This window comes from Vanessa atalanta, chromosome 28 (assembly GCF_905147765.1).
Source record: "Vanessa atalanta chromosome 28, ilVanAtal1.2, whole genome shotgun sequence".
NCBI classification, from domain to species: domain Eukaryota; kingdom Metazoa; phylum Arthropoda; class Insecta; order Lepidoptera; family Nymphalidae; genus Vanessa; species Vanessa atalanta.
In genome coordinates, this window is record NC_061898.1 from 1271218 (window position 1) to 1286293 (window position 15076).

The following is a 15076-nucleotide window of genomic DNA, read 5'->3' on the forward strand; positions in this document are numbered from 1 at the left end:
TCAGTGTAATCGATTCCAGCCCTTTGTGAACATCCTTTAATCACTAGACGTGCTTTATACTTAACAGTTTCTCCATTTTCATTTCTTTTTACCTTGTAAACCCATTTGCATGGTATGGCACGTTTGTTAGCTGGTAGAGTAGTCATTTCCCAAGTATTGTTTTCAAGTAAGGACTTGTACTCTTCATCCATTGCTTCTTTCCATTGCCTTGCATTTGGACCTGTTAATGCTTCTTCAACAGTTATTGGATCTGAAACTTCCATAAAACCCATGAAATTATTGCCTTCCATGTTTTTTCTCTGATGTGACCTCAATGTAATTCTACTTTGTATATATTCATCATTACAATCATCATAATCATCTGTATCAGGATAATAAGTCTCATCAGTTTGTCTATTCGAGATACTACTATCAGATGAATTCTCATTACTTGAAGATGTTTCATTTTGTGAGCTTTCATTGATACTTGCTTCTTCTGTCTGATTCTCTGAGTCTAAACAATCAATCTCTGTCCTACTCAGAGGAAGTGTAATCTGCTGTGGTACTGACACAGTTTTCGGAGCAACATTTTCCAAAACGTTACAATTTTCAATAAATTACCACATCTCTACTAATTACAATCTTTTTACTAACTTTATCATAAAGCCTGTATCCCTTCGTATTCACACAATATCCTACAAAGATTAATTCTCGTGATTTGCTATCCCACTTACGACGATTTTGCTTAGGAACATGTACCATGGCCTTAGAACCAAATATCTTTAAATGAGAAATGTGTGGTTTCTTTCCAGACCAATTCTCATATGGTGTTGTTTCAGCCAGTACACGTGATGGGGATCTGTTTATGATATATGCGGCTGTGGCGACTGCCTCTGCCCAGAATGTTTTTTGCAGTTTTGCTTCAAACAACATGCACTTTGCACGTTCTACCAGCGTCCGATTCATCCTCTCTGCTACACCATTTTGCTCGGGCGTATATGGAGTGCTGGTCTGATGTTTGATTCCAGAAGCTGCCAGAAAATCAGAAAAATTATTATTACAGAACTCTTTTCCGTTGTCACTTCTTAATATTTTTATTTTTCTTTCTAGCTCATTTTCTACTTCATTTTTAAATTTCTTAAACACTGATGTAATATCCAATTTGTTCTTTAGAAAATAAACATATACTTTACGAGAATAATCATCTATGAAGGTTATGAAGTACTTCCCTCCACCTAAAGATGGAGTCTCCATCGGACCACACAGATCAGTATGAATAATGTCAAGTAATGCATTTGCTCTAGAACCCGAATTTGGAAATGATAATCGTGTTTGTTTTGCTTCGCAACAGGGTATACAAACAGTATTTACTTCTTTACCAGAAATAGTTACACCCTCAGTACATAGAGGTAACCTCTTTACATCGGCCATATTTAAGTGACCCATTCTTTTATGCCATGTAATTAAATCTGTCATAGCATATGCATTTCCACTTACAACATTAAGTTTGTACATATTGTCTATTAGCTTCGCTGTTGCTACTAAATTCTTATTGCCATTGTAAATGTTACAACCAGTATTAGTAAATTCCACTTTACAGCCATTCTTTGTCAATTGACTAACAGATAATAGGTTTGTAGTTAATTCAGGAATAAGCAGAACATTTCTCACCTGTATTCGATGTTCATCTTTGTTTAATTTTGTTTGAATATTTACTTTACCCATACTCTGCACAGGGATCGCTTTACTGTTTGCCACCTTTATTCTATGAACCGGAGGTGTCTGTTCATCATACATCCAGTCTGAGCGCCTTGTCATGTGCATTGTTGCTCCAGAGTCAATATACCAGTCATCCTGGTTCAGTGTGCTGTAAGCTGAAAAAACTGCTGCAAAGGTTTTTTGATTACTTTTCTGTACTTGTACTGTACACTGATTTTTAAAATGTCCATATTTATTGCAGCTATAGCAACGAGGCCCCTTCCCTTTTGGCTTTTTATTGTCGTGAGAGGTATTTTTATGCTTTGTAAAAAATACAGAAGTTTCGGAAACTTTCACTTCCTGTAAGAGCTTTGTTTTTATAAAATCTGATGATATTTTGATACCGGAACTTTCCAGACCCATGATCATTGGTTTATAATTATCCGGTAAACCTGCCAGCATGAGTGTTCCCAACCATTCATCATCTACTTCGAAACCAATGTTCCACAACTTATGCGCTGTACTCATAACTTTATTCACATATTCTTCGATACTACCGCAGTTGTCCAATGAAGTATTGACCAAATCCTTAAGTAAGCCGACTTTTCTCGAAAGCCCGGAGTCTTCGAACGCATTTTGTAGGTTTTTCCAGACTTCTTTCGCTGTTTTTGCATTTTCGATATGTACGTAGTTCATAGGTTCAACCAACAAAATTATCTTCGACTTTGCTTTGACATCTTTCTTAAAATCGACATCGGTACCAGGTTCAATATTTTCCCACAATTCTTCCAATTGTAAATATGACATTACTGCGAACTTCCATGTGGAGTAATTCTCCCGTCCGACCAATTTCTCAATTTGTATGTTATTCATGGCCATTCTTTACGGGACCGGTAAAGTACAATATATCGCGCAATACTTTACTATGACTTATTTTAACGGTAAATATTTTAATGTTTACTCTAAATTAGGTATACGAGTCTGGGCCCATAACCTGTAGAAATAATAAGATTTAGAATATAAGCATTAAAAACGGTTTATTGAAAACAAGTGCAAGTGACATAACACATTGACAGACACTAGGAAAAGTTAAGAGATAACAAAAAAGTATTTAAGCTATTAGGCGTTGTTTAACTTCTTCCAACACACACTATCAACATACAAAAAAAATATGGTTTGTGCGTCAATAATAATTTACTAATGAAATGCTGAAAACTGACCCACGATTAAATATTATTATTCTTATAGACAATATCGCAATACTTCTGACATTTCACGATCGTGTATTGCGGCGAGTTTCGACTGTTTATACAGAATAGTTCCGCGCTTAACTGTCACGTGTGTCTGCTTTATAATGAGGATGTTTTAGATCCATACAAATAAACTTGGAGCGACTAGTGTGGTTGGATCGAGGCCCACTTTGGCTTACAATTTTTAACGAGTCCGATGAGATAATATTTACAAGTAATACTCATCGGCCATGATGAGCGTCACGAGCGCCGTCCAGCCGCTGAACGGTTTGCAGCCGCTTCCGTGTCCGTCCTCACCGGAGTACTGTTCCCAGAGGTAGCCTGTCCGTTTGTACTCCGACAGTATGTTACCTAATGAGAAATATACATATTGTTTTAGATCGGAGTCTAATTCAGAAAAAAACTGATGGCCGTCTTCAATCATTACTGCAAACTAAACAAAATAGTCTCGACGTGTAACAGGTGGAAAATCAAAAACTCACTTAACACCCTGCTCTACACTGCTCACTCGGCCTTACCCAGACCAAATCAGCCTGATACCTAGTCAGTCGGCCCACATGGACTCCTCCGGCCACTCACCGACGAGGTTGTCCCGCAGGCGGCGGTGCAGGTCCCGCGCGCGCGGGGCGTGCGGGCCGGCGGCGCGCGCGTAGTGCTGCAGCGCCGACAGCGCCAGGTAGTTGATGTTGACCCACACCTGCCCGCGCCAGTACGGCGGGTCGTGCTCGGTGTTGCGCTTCATGTACAGCGGCGACAACTTCGACAGAGATCTGAGGTAAAACGAAGCGTGGCTGGTGAGATACTCCGAGATTTCGTTGTCGGGACAAAAAAAGTGTTTCTAGGTAACGCTAGGAAGGTAGACCACCAGATAGACCAATCTGTCGCTTTAAAAATTTATGAAGCATTCCTGATATCATCTAAGCTCCACTGACTTTAACGGTAATATATCGCTTGTCAGAACGCGTCCATCACAACCGATAATTTCGGATTGGGTTCGAACCCAAGAAAACACTAAATTTCCTGAATTATTGTATTTGTAATTCAGCTCGTGCTCGGCGGTGAAAGAAAACATCGTGAGACTGGCACGTGTCTAATTTCATGTGTATTCATTGGAGCAGCGTGGTGGAATATGCTCCAAACCTTCTCCTCGAGGGAGAGGAGGAGGCTTTAGCTCAAATGAGTGAGGGAAATTTACTGGCTGCTAATGTAATGTATGTATGTGAAAAAATTCACCAGCCACCTATGCAGGATATATAGTGCAGGCGTCTGTAACCCGATGGGACGCCAAATCCGACGCGACCGAAAAAAGTTCTGGCGCAGGACCGACGGGAGTACACACTTCCAACTACCAGACTCCGAGCTGTTACTGAACATTTTTCAATAGAAAAAACCCGGCAACATTTTATCATCTCGACCTCGGGTTCGAACCCAGAATCTCAGGATCTGTCTTACATCAAGCAACTGGACCAACGAAGGAGTCACTGCATTACCCTCACTACAATACACTACTAAGGATTAACAATAGAAACTCATACAATTCCAAGAGTCATATATAGCTTCCCGCGCGCTTGCGGAGGGGAGGGTTAGATTAGGTTAGGTTACTCAATGTCCTTTTCTATACTTCTGACAACGTGTATGCAAAATTACAAGATGATCGGTAGAGTTCTATAGTATCTCATCGATCATTAATCAAGTTGATAAAATTAACCTATCAGCTGGTCCGACCAGATTCAAAATATACTTAATATTCTGTTCCCTGATTGGTGAGGAAGAAACTAGACGCGAAGACGAAGAATGCCGTCATATTACGTACCTTAAACCATAAGGAGACCACAACAGCTCCTCCTTGTCCAGCATCTCCAATATTTTACCCAGCTTCTCACTCTCCGGCTTCAAAACCTTCAAGAGCATCGGGAATAGGGACACGTAGCCTGCAAATATATCAATTAATTTAAAAACATACTTTTATATCCTATTCTCGGCAGAATCTACTTTCCGGACCGGTTGTAGCTTAACATTTAATTAAAAAATGTGACACGAGTCAAAAGTACTTTTATGAGCCTACTTGAAAAAATAATATTCTCATTGTGTCTGTTGTTCTTGGATCATGATTACTAATATTCTTATTTACCCCCTCCGTTTAAGCTTGCATCTTGTCTTAGGAGGGGGGGTGGGGACAATAGCCCAAAGGGTAAGTATCAGGTCGGATCCCTGGGCGGATCCTGCGACTTTTTACATAAACACAATACACCAATCAGTTAAACTGATATATACTGATATAATATATATCTAGAGATCTGATAGGTAATCGAATAAATAGATAATATATATAATATTAATATATATGTATGTATATATATATATATATATATGAGAGAGATTACAGAATATGAATTACAATATTCATGTACCAGGAGATCATATACAGTAAGAAGCGCTCACCGAATGCGGATGTCACCAATCTCGGTTGGGGAGCGATTGTAACGCTCCGAACCACTTTGGAGCCTTCCTGTTGATTCTTGCTGTGTTGCCTGACGAAGCGAACACCATCCGTGTGTAAGCCTGGGGGGGGGGCATTTAAAGCTTAATACAAATTAGCTGTTACGTACCCTTGGCTAAATTTATTTGGTACGAAGTTCTTTCACACTGCTTACAGTTGAATGAACTGGCGGAAATTGTCACGTAAGCGCTATGCAGGCGACCTTTCCCTCTCTTTCACACTTTCCCTCTCTTCGCTCTTCGAGGATTCCACGACAGCCTTTGTATTTTTTATATTACTAATCATGTGCCCACTATTTAGTTAATTTCTATACAACTCTTGATGTTACAAAATCTTTTTAAATAATTTTAACTATGTACACTCTATTCCGTATATAATATGCTCCAAACATTCTCCTCAAAGGAAGAGGAGGCCTTTAACGCAGCAGTGGGAAACTTACAGGCTGCTAATGCAAAAAAAAAAACTCTATTCCAACCATAGACGAAAAGCCAAATAAACAAAATTGGACAGAGATATATTAATCATAAACTTAATTAAATAGAGATATATTAATCATAAACTCTTAGTAGTGCACAATATAGCCGATTTATGAGCAAATCGCATGGAATACGTAAATTTACGGTTGGTTCCAGACCAATGAAGTAGTTCCTCTCACCATAATCAGCGTATGTCTGCGTGTGCGACGACCAGTGCAACTCGTTCAAGAGATCTTCATCGCCGAGCTGGGCTCGGACCGCTTCGAACCTAGGGCAATGTTTTGTCGAATTAATAGTGACATTAGGGGGGGGGTGTAGATTCTTTGACGCTAGCTTTATAGAAATGAAAGGATCGGGATGGAATATTACAACAGAACGGTACAAACTTGTCAGTGTCCCGCTCCAGCACTCTCGCGATGGTGGCCATCGCGTCCGCAGCCGCGTACATCCAGCACCGAAGGTCAACGTGACGCTCAATGTCCGACGGGTGCGATGCTCTGGGAAAACAACATCGCTATACAAACACTGTACTTTATTATCTAATCTCTTATACTCATTGAAAGTATTTTACATTAGCAGCCTATAAATTTCCCACTGCTGGGCTAAGGTCTCCACTCCCTTTGAGAAGAAGGTTTGGAGCATATTCCACCAGGCTGTTCCAATGCGTGTTTTCCTTCACCGCTGAGCACGATATGAATTATAAACACAAATTAAGCACATGAAAATTCAGTGGTGCTTGCCTGGGTTTAAACCCGCAATCATCGCTTACGTGACGTATTTCTGTTGCTATAACAACAAATACTAAAAAACAGGATAGAATAAATATTTAAGGGGGGGGGGACATACAACAGACATGATTTTTTTAATGGAACCCTTCGAATCCGACTCGCATTTGCCACTTGAACTTGATAATTTTAATGGTAAACGCATTAATTTCTTAACTTCATAGTTGGAGGAAAAAAATACCTTACCTTGGGTAATCATCAAGACCGGAAGTCAAAGTTTTAGGATTCAACTGAAGGCCATCGTCTTCTCTACCGCGCCACCTGTACGACGTGGGTTCTTCGCCTTTCTGGGTCGTCTGGAACCACTGGTACCATGCCTGAATATGAGCAGAGGAACATTGTTAATTATACCATATTAAATAGTTTGATTTGACTGACTATTAATTTACAGCAAAACTACTGAGCCCAGACAACTGAAATTTAGAATAGATATATTTTACAACTAAATAAAAACCCGTCTTCGCTCAGGTTAAGCTTAAATAAATAAAACTTTTTATAACAGCACCAGTAAACGTCAAACATGGCCGCCCGTTGAACTGTCATGTCATTGAATTCTATGGATTTAATATAGTAATATCTCGATTATACGATTTTTGCGGATATATGTTGTCGACGTAGAGTAATTTTTTAAGGACCGATAACTTGGATATATCTTAGATCCGCGCGAAATTATTGATATAGACGTGAGCATCCGCTAAGAAAGATTTTTGAGCAATTTTAAGTTTAGAGGTACCTTTGTATGATCTATACATATGATACTTGAACACCTGCTAGATTAACTTAAATGTGTTAAAGAGATAACGTACATTGGATTGTAACACGTGTAACACAATTCTATTTCTGAGCGCATGAGAATTTTGCGAGAAGAAATATGAAATTAGAAGGACTACTATCCGGCTCGCAGAGGACCAACATGGTGGAATACATTTTCCTAACACAACCTTTAAAAGAAGTGCGTTCAGACAAGCCGTTACCTGCAACCTCGGGAACATACGGTCCAGGGTGTGTCTGCTCGCGTAGCGGTGTTCAAACATCTGCGGCTTGGTCCGAACGAGCTTCGCAATTTGCAGCAGCAACATCGGCGGATTAGCAGCCGCGTTGCTCTGCACCACGAACTCCTTGGGTACTCTTGCCAACGCCTCCGCTCCTGGTACAATCGGAAATAACATTGTGAGTAAGTAAGTATTAATGAAGACTGTGAGTTCGATTCTCATTAGTGCACGTATTATTTAGCTCTGAATTTTACATGGAAAGACATAGATTCGATTCCACGTTTGTGTATTTATTTAAATTACCCAGAAATACAGCAAAACCAGGAACTAACAGATTAACAATTTTCATAATCATGTACTAGGAGTTCATACAGCCTAAGAAGGTCGCTTATAAAGATACAAGCTAGATCAACCAATCAAATAGTTATGTGCGTCATCGCTAACAATAAACTCACCTAAGATTTGTTCACGTGGTATCCAGCCCTCAACATTGATAAGGTCCAGCCAGTGAGCCGCTATATCGAGTTGAATTTCTGGAGACCACTTCCCTATCAACAAGCCGTGGAATCCCTCATCCCAGAGGAAGCCTCGTGGGAAGAAGGATCTGGAAATATGAGCTCAATTAGCATAGCTTTGTGGCAGCCCACCTGGGTAGGTATCACGCCCTCATCAGATATTCTAATCTATAACATCTTAGTTCTCAAAATTGGTGACACATTGGTAGGGAATGGTTTATATTTCTTATATAACCAATGTCTATGAGCAGCGATGGCTCACCATCAGGTGGCACACTTGCCGTCAGCTTGAATTTCTTATTCAAGAACTAAATTAGATTTTTATATAATAATAATTGATAATTACATGCTCATCTATACAGCCCCCCCCCCCCATTTATTACGTAAGACGATTTAGGGGAGGTCGATCATGAGTTATGTTTTCTTACAATGGGGTGGGAAGGAATTCCCATAGTTCTTACGTAAGATAAAAAAAATAAAATTATTTGAAAAAACACGGGAACATTTCAAAATGGTGTTACTTTGTAAAATAAACAGTAAAATAAATCAAACGTGTATTCATTTTCTCCTTTAGATTCTTACGTAATAAATATTAAACAGGTCGGTCAGTTCTTATTTTTTCTTACATTAGGGGGGGAGGGGGTAAAAAACCAGCTAAATTGGTCTTACGTAATAAATGAATGGTCCCTTACTAATTTTATTAATATATCCAAACCAACCTGCTGGGTACAGCTGTATACAGCGGCGCCCGCCAGTACGGGACCGGCTCCTTCGTGTACTGCGACTGGACCCGACTGGCTCCGTAGAAGTAGCCGATACCACCGATCATGTTGGACATCGCAGCCTTTGCTATCTTGACATCTTGGTCTGAATATCTGGAATGATTCAAACTTTATTTATCAAACACTCTTTCGGTCTCATGATGTCCTGGTACCCGTAATATAAAAACCAAGATGAAAACAAACGTCGGGACAGTCGCAAAAAACGCTATTTTGTAAGGATAATAAAATTCAAATAATGAATATAAAATTAATTAGGAAACATTCATTAAATTAACATAATATCATCATTAATCGGATTTCAATACTTTAAATGAGCGCGGTCTTAGAGATTGTCTACACTAAGTTAAAATTTACACTTGCTTGTAATAATTGCTCCTAATAAATGATGGTATCCTGGTACCCAATATATAAAAGCAGAATATTATTTGAATATTTCCATACATCCATCATTTACATATAGAAGTCGCTTTTTCTAAGCCCTAATTTTAGTTATCAGAGGAAAAAAACATAGCTCGGCAAGGGCTAATAGCAAAATGGACCGTATGCCCAGCACTGGGACATTTTATAGGAAATTTAGCTAATAAATAGCTCAGCTGTACACTATAAATAGTTCTAGATGAACATATTTTTATTTATAATACACCAATTAACAATAGATATCCACTTTAAATTCACTTCCAAAGTTCCAATTACAAGTTTGCCGACCTTCAAGAGACCATAGTGAATATCACAGATCACTCAAGCTCTCGACCAATGATATCGCGTCAATTCAAGGTCAAAGTTATTTATCTTTACTTATCTTGTGGTTAGACTTTATATATTTGAGAACGTATTACCCTTTCTTCTTCAAATTGAACTCCTTCTCGAATTTCTCATCGAACTCCTTTTTGTAGTTCTCCAATGCATTCGTGTACTCATCACCTTTCAGGGGGGGGCTGGGTAAGCCCTCCGTAGAGTATACAACGTCGAGTACAAATGGCGTCTCGATTAACATTTGTATTGGAACAAAGTTAATGCCTTTCTCCTGTAAAATGCAACAGAAAATTAAACAATGTTTTGCTTATTTTGTACCTGGGTCTTACTGCCTCTACAGATACTACTACTTTACCCGCGTTTAAATGTGATTATTCATTATTCCAATACACAAGGGACATCTTAGTTTCTATGTTTGGTAGAGTAACGGCAATGATTTGATGGATATCTTTAAATGTAACAAATACCATATTTTCCACTTGTTTAATTTTGTTTGTTTTGTGGCAGAGAAAAACCTCTAGAGAAACCGAATAAATATGCTGTCACATAAATATATCCCCCAACCCACAATGGACAAGCATAGTTAAAAAAGTTCCAATCCAATATCCTTCTAATGAGAAGGCTCTGGGCTCTTTCCCAGGAGAACGTTAATCCCTTATTTTATTTAAAATAAGTAGGTAGATAGGTACTTGGTGGTAGGGCTTTGTGCTAGCCCGTCTTGGTAAGTACCATCCACTCATCAGATGTTCTACCGCCAAACAGCAATCCCCGTGTTGTTGTATATCAGTTTGAAGGGTGAGTGAGTCAGTGTAACTACAGGCACAAAGGATACAACATCTTAGTTCCCAAAGTTGGTAGCACATTGGCGATGTAAGGAATGGTTAATATTTCTTACAGCACCATTGTCTATGGGCGGTGGTGAACACTTACCATCAGGTGGCCTGTTGGCTCGTCCGGCTCTTTTTTTTTCATTGTTGTAATGGAATAGGCGTTTGTCTTCCATCTCAGCTGATGGAAAGTGTAGATGAAGACGAAGGTGGTATCCATCCAAAAGAAACCTGTTCACTCTACTCTTAAAGGCTCCAGAGATACATAAAAAAAAGTAAGTGATCACCACTGTCCGTAAACATTAGCAACGTATGAAATATTAAACATCCCTTACATTTGCAATACGCTAACAATGTTCCTTCCTTACACTGACTTACTCACCCTTCAAACCGCAACAACGATACTGCTTGGCAGTAAAATGAGTGATGAATGTGTGGTACCAACCAGGCATAGATCACCACCAATTAGGTAAGAAGTTTACAGAACGGTTTCTGTTTGAAGAGAAATAATGGCTAGTAGTACATACCTTGTCATTGAGCTCATCGTCTGGTCCCAGTACAGCCAAACGACCAAAGTTCGGATGCTTCTCAACTTTCAGTAACGAGTAGAACTTCTCTTTGAGGAGGTGAAGTCCAGAGCAATGAGCCTCTGAGTACGATGTGTGGATAAGTTTACCTGAAACGAAATAGGCATGTTACAAAAGTCGAAGAATCTACTGTTGCTTACATCTTGGACATACATGTAGTCTCATCCAAATATTAGGGTTAGTTCACATTCTGTGTGAAAGTGGAGTAGACGAAGATTCCTCATCTCATAATCTGTTCTCATGCCAAAAACACCGCCACACAATTTACGATACTCTCCAACGAGACTTAGTAAAACTTGTTAAACTAAGAATTAGTAAAATTTATGAATATATTACATACTAAGCAGGATATCTCACCAGAATGAGGTACTAGATGTACTTTGAAGTTTCCTATCGCAGGCGTGTGCCCCCTTAAGGCTCCGTACTCCGCCCAGAGTATCGAATGCTCATCAGCACCCATCGATTCATCCAGGGCACCGTACCAAATCAATACTATGGGTGTGTTTTCTTTACCCTGGAAATAATTAACTTTTTTATGGTATTCGTTGCGTCACCTGGTGGTCAAGTTTATTATCAGCGTGCATGAATATAAACAGGATTATCAATTGGGCAATACAAGAAACTAGAAGAGACAAGACCAAGACAAGACGGGCCAAAACTTGGTACATTAATTTTAATATACATTTTAATAATTTTCTTATTTGCATTGGGTGATAAGTTTTCGTAATAAAAAAATCTTAACAATAAATAAAATAGCGTTGTGATGTTATAGGAAATTAGATAGGGTTAAAGGGGCCCGAAAAGTACATCGCCGATGGTTAATCCAGTCCCAAGTATGAGCGAGTGACGCTCGTGCGTGAGACGACTAAAAGTAACGACAGCAAAAAAATACAAATTAGATTATATTTGTTAAGCATATTTTATTTTAAAAAAAAATCTCGGAGACTCGACTTTTTGTGAATTGATCTATATTTTACTATTAAAAAAAAAGATCATAATGTTTTGTATTTGTCTTTAACCGTAATGCTCGCAATTGAAGTCCAAGCATTTCGGTCTGTCATCTTATTGACAAAATTATTAATTTATTATTTAACAATAATTTATTTAATCAGCGAATTTTTGTTAGCCCAATTTCTTATTTAAATGGCCTGCTTAATTCTTCTATACATACAGTAACTGTTAAATAATCTTACGGTCGCCGTTATATTGATACGTGCTGTCCATTGTCCTCCATACTCCCCACCGGGTGTCGTAATGAAGGAGGTGTGTATATCATGGGGGGGATCTGACACAAGCTGCTCACCGAAGTTGACTCCGTCGTGTCTCAACCAGCCATATGTCGGTAGATTATCGTTTTGCTCACACAAATGCCTTAAATAAAGAAATAAATTAAAGTACACGCTAATCCCGGGACTTGGGACCCGGGTGTAGCTGCTCTCGCTGCCCTCAATTTAGCTGCTCTATTTGCCCTCCCTGCCTCAAAGTCTTTAGGTACAGCGCAGCTTTAGATTTTACCATTAGCAGCCCGTAAATGTCCCACTGCTGGGATAAAGGCCTCCTCTCCCTTTGAGGAGAAGGTTTTGGAGCATATTCCACCACGCTGCTCCAATGCGGGTTGGCGGAATACACATGTGGCAGAATTTCTTTGAAATTAGACACATGCAGGTTTCCTCACGATGTTTTCCTTCACCGCTGAGCACGAGATGAATTATAAACACAAATTAAGCACATGAAATTTCAGTGGTGCCTGCCTGGATTTGAACCCGAAATCATCGGTTAAGATGCACGCGTTCTAGCCACTGGGCCATCTCGACTCAGCTTTAAATACTGTTTCGAAAATAGAACATGCTGCAGTTCTGAACAGGCTAAGGTCTTTTGGAATGTTATAGAGATTTTACTGGTAGAGGATAAAGTGAGAGGCTCTCACCCATAATGAATATCATAGACATTTCACACTCTCGACAAATTATACCACTTTAATTTGATATCAACAATTGTAATTTGTTTTTGGCGCTGTCAGAAACCATACCTTCCAGCAAAAATGTACCACCAACCTTCGAAGCTAAGATGTTATGTTCTTTGTGCCTGCCAGCTTGTGTAACTAGGCTTTAACTTCAAACCGGAACACGACAATCCTGAATGCTGCTTTTTGGCAGTAGAATATCTAATGAGTGGGTGGTACCTACCCAGACTACCACCAAGTAAATTAATATATCAATATTTTGACAACTAATAACACATAAATTATTAACTGACCTTATCCCCTTATGGGCTGATGCGGCTAGCTCATACCACATCATCCCAAACACCGGGGATCGTGGCTCTCGACTCTTGATTCCGAAATATACTCCCGGACGATACGTTCCCCAATACCTTTCCGGTACCGCCAGTCCTGATTGTTGGACTGCCTGAAAAAATATTGTTGTATAAAGTAAGAGTGTCACATACTATTTAGATTACGGATTTTTATTTTTGTAGTGAAGGACATGAGGTATGTATATGAATTAAACTCATAGTATAATCCAACAACAAGAAACAAAAGCCAAATAAACAACATTTGACATCAAATTGATGCAATATCATTGGTTATCAGCTTGAATAATCCGCAATATTCATTATGGATTTTTGAACATTGACAAAAGTGTTATCGTAACTTTGTAAGTCAAATTAAAGAGGATAAAAGTAGTTTAGTGGAACAGGAATTCAGTTCAGAGATATTAGGAAATCATATGGAATATGTAAATCTAAAGTATATTTATATTTATTCCTTTATTGGATTGGAAATACTAGTTACAGCCTGCCACTGTAACCTATTCTAGCGGCAAGATACGATTACGCAAAAAAAAAAGAAAGTTATCTTCGCGGTACCTTAATATTTTTAGTTTAGAAATCACATTCGATAAATTTTATGACTAACTGCACGTCACTATTGACAATAAAGAACAACAATTTGCTCCTTTGATGTAATTATTTATTAAATACGAAACTTCATGAGCGGGAAAACGTCAAAACGGCCATCAAAGCATGCCGCTATTATAGGTACCCTAACTCCTTCTGTGTAGATACAAAATTAGATTTTATAATATTCAACAGCAATTGCTACATTATTACTACTTTTTAAATTATTTTTTAATTGTTTTCTATTTAATAGCAATAAGCTAAACTGTTTTTAAAATTAAAATTTAATTTAAAAAATATATTATATTTTAACTAATGAATAAAACTATATATACACAGAGTCTTCACTAATCCTTAAGTATCTTATCTCAATAAAATTATTATATATCAAACTTTTATTAGTTCAATAGAATTTATTTAACAAAACATCAAAAACAACCACAAATCTGGTTAGACTATTGCAATCATCACCTTTTCTTCGTCAAGTGGTGTGTTAACCCTAGTCTCTAGGTAACCTAAAGTGCCCACGTACACGGCTATGATAAAACACATAACTCCAACACCGGTCTTCCATATAGATAACAAGTGAAATGTCCGACTAGCGATAGAACTCTCGCTGGCACCCGAACTCGATCCAGATTCGTTGATATTCCCATGTTTATGCGGAACTGTCGTTTTCCTGTGCTTAACCATAGCGGTGAACCATTAAACTAATGATTTGTATTCAAGATTTTCAAATAAAACGTTTTAATCATATAATATTTGATAGAACTCTGGGTACCGATCACTCAAATTTTGCAAAGTTGCAAACGTCAATATCTTTGTATGTTTGACATAATTCTGACATATTGAGTTCGAAATTGTTTCGTTCTGAATTTTATGTTCAATCAAATCATGTTTACTTTTTTAATGTTACAATGCAATTCTAAAGCTATTTACACTTATAATAATAACAAATAATATTAATAGTTACATTTAATTACCTCAAACGTTTAGTTGTACTTCTGTGCTAACCGAAGCCACGTCAAATAAAT

The 15076-nt window shown here is 38.4% G+C and overlaps 1 protein-coding gene across 2 annotated transcripts; it reads right to left on the bottom strand.

Annotated features, from left to right (window-relative positions):
* Nucleotides 1–2829: 2829 nt before the first annotated feature.
* Nucleotides 2830–14834, bottom strand: LOC125074583 (mannosyl-oligosaccharide glucosidase). 2 transcript variants are annotated; one of them, XR_007120147.1, is made up of 17 exons: nucleotides 14514–14834; nucleotides 13401–13552; nucleotides 12338–12515; nucleotides 11502–11658; nucleotides 11085–11233; nucleotides 9814–10001; nucleotides 8915–9070; nucleotides 8136–8284; nucleotides 7663–7835; nucleotides 6875–7005; nucleotides 6290–6400; nucleotides 6083–6171; nucleotides 5370–5489; nucleotides 4741–4858; nucleotides 3507–3697; nucleotides 3033–3278; nucleotides 2830–2995 (listed from the first exon to the last, which is right to left on the bottom strand). XR_007120147.1 is itself a non-coding variant. In XM_047685933.1 (16 exons), exons 1-16 carry the CDS (start codon nucleotides 14733–14735, stop codon nucleotides 3136–3138), a joined length of 2427 nt encoding a protein of 808 aa, XP_047541889.1. In that variant the 5' UTR covers nucleotides 14736–14834; the 3' UTR covers nucleotides 2830–3135. The 2 variants fall into 2 exon arrangements, 1 of the variants encoding a protein (XP_047541889.1); XM_047685933.1 differs by having other exon boundaries at nucleotides 2830–3278.
* Nucleotides 14835–15076: the final 242 nt, after the last annotated feature.

What these genes read in the sequence shown, in the direction of transcription:
- LOC125074583 (XM_047685933.1), bottom strand. Translation starts at nt 14,735, where the DNA reads ATGGTTAAGCACAGGAAAACGACAGTTCCGCATAAACATGGGAATATC. An exon ending in TCAGCCCATAAGGGGATAAG is followed by an intron (nt 12,516 to 13,400) that starts GTCAGTTAATAA and finishes TCTTTATTTAAG; the next exon opens with GCATTTGTGTGAGCAAAACG. An exon ending in CTGGAGCGGGACACTGACAA is followed by an intron (nt 6,172 to 6,289) that starts GTTTGTACCGTT and finishes ACATTGCCCTAG; the next exon opens with GTTCGAAGCGGTCCGAGCCC.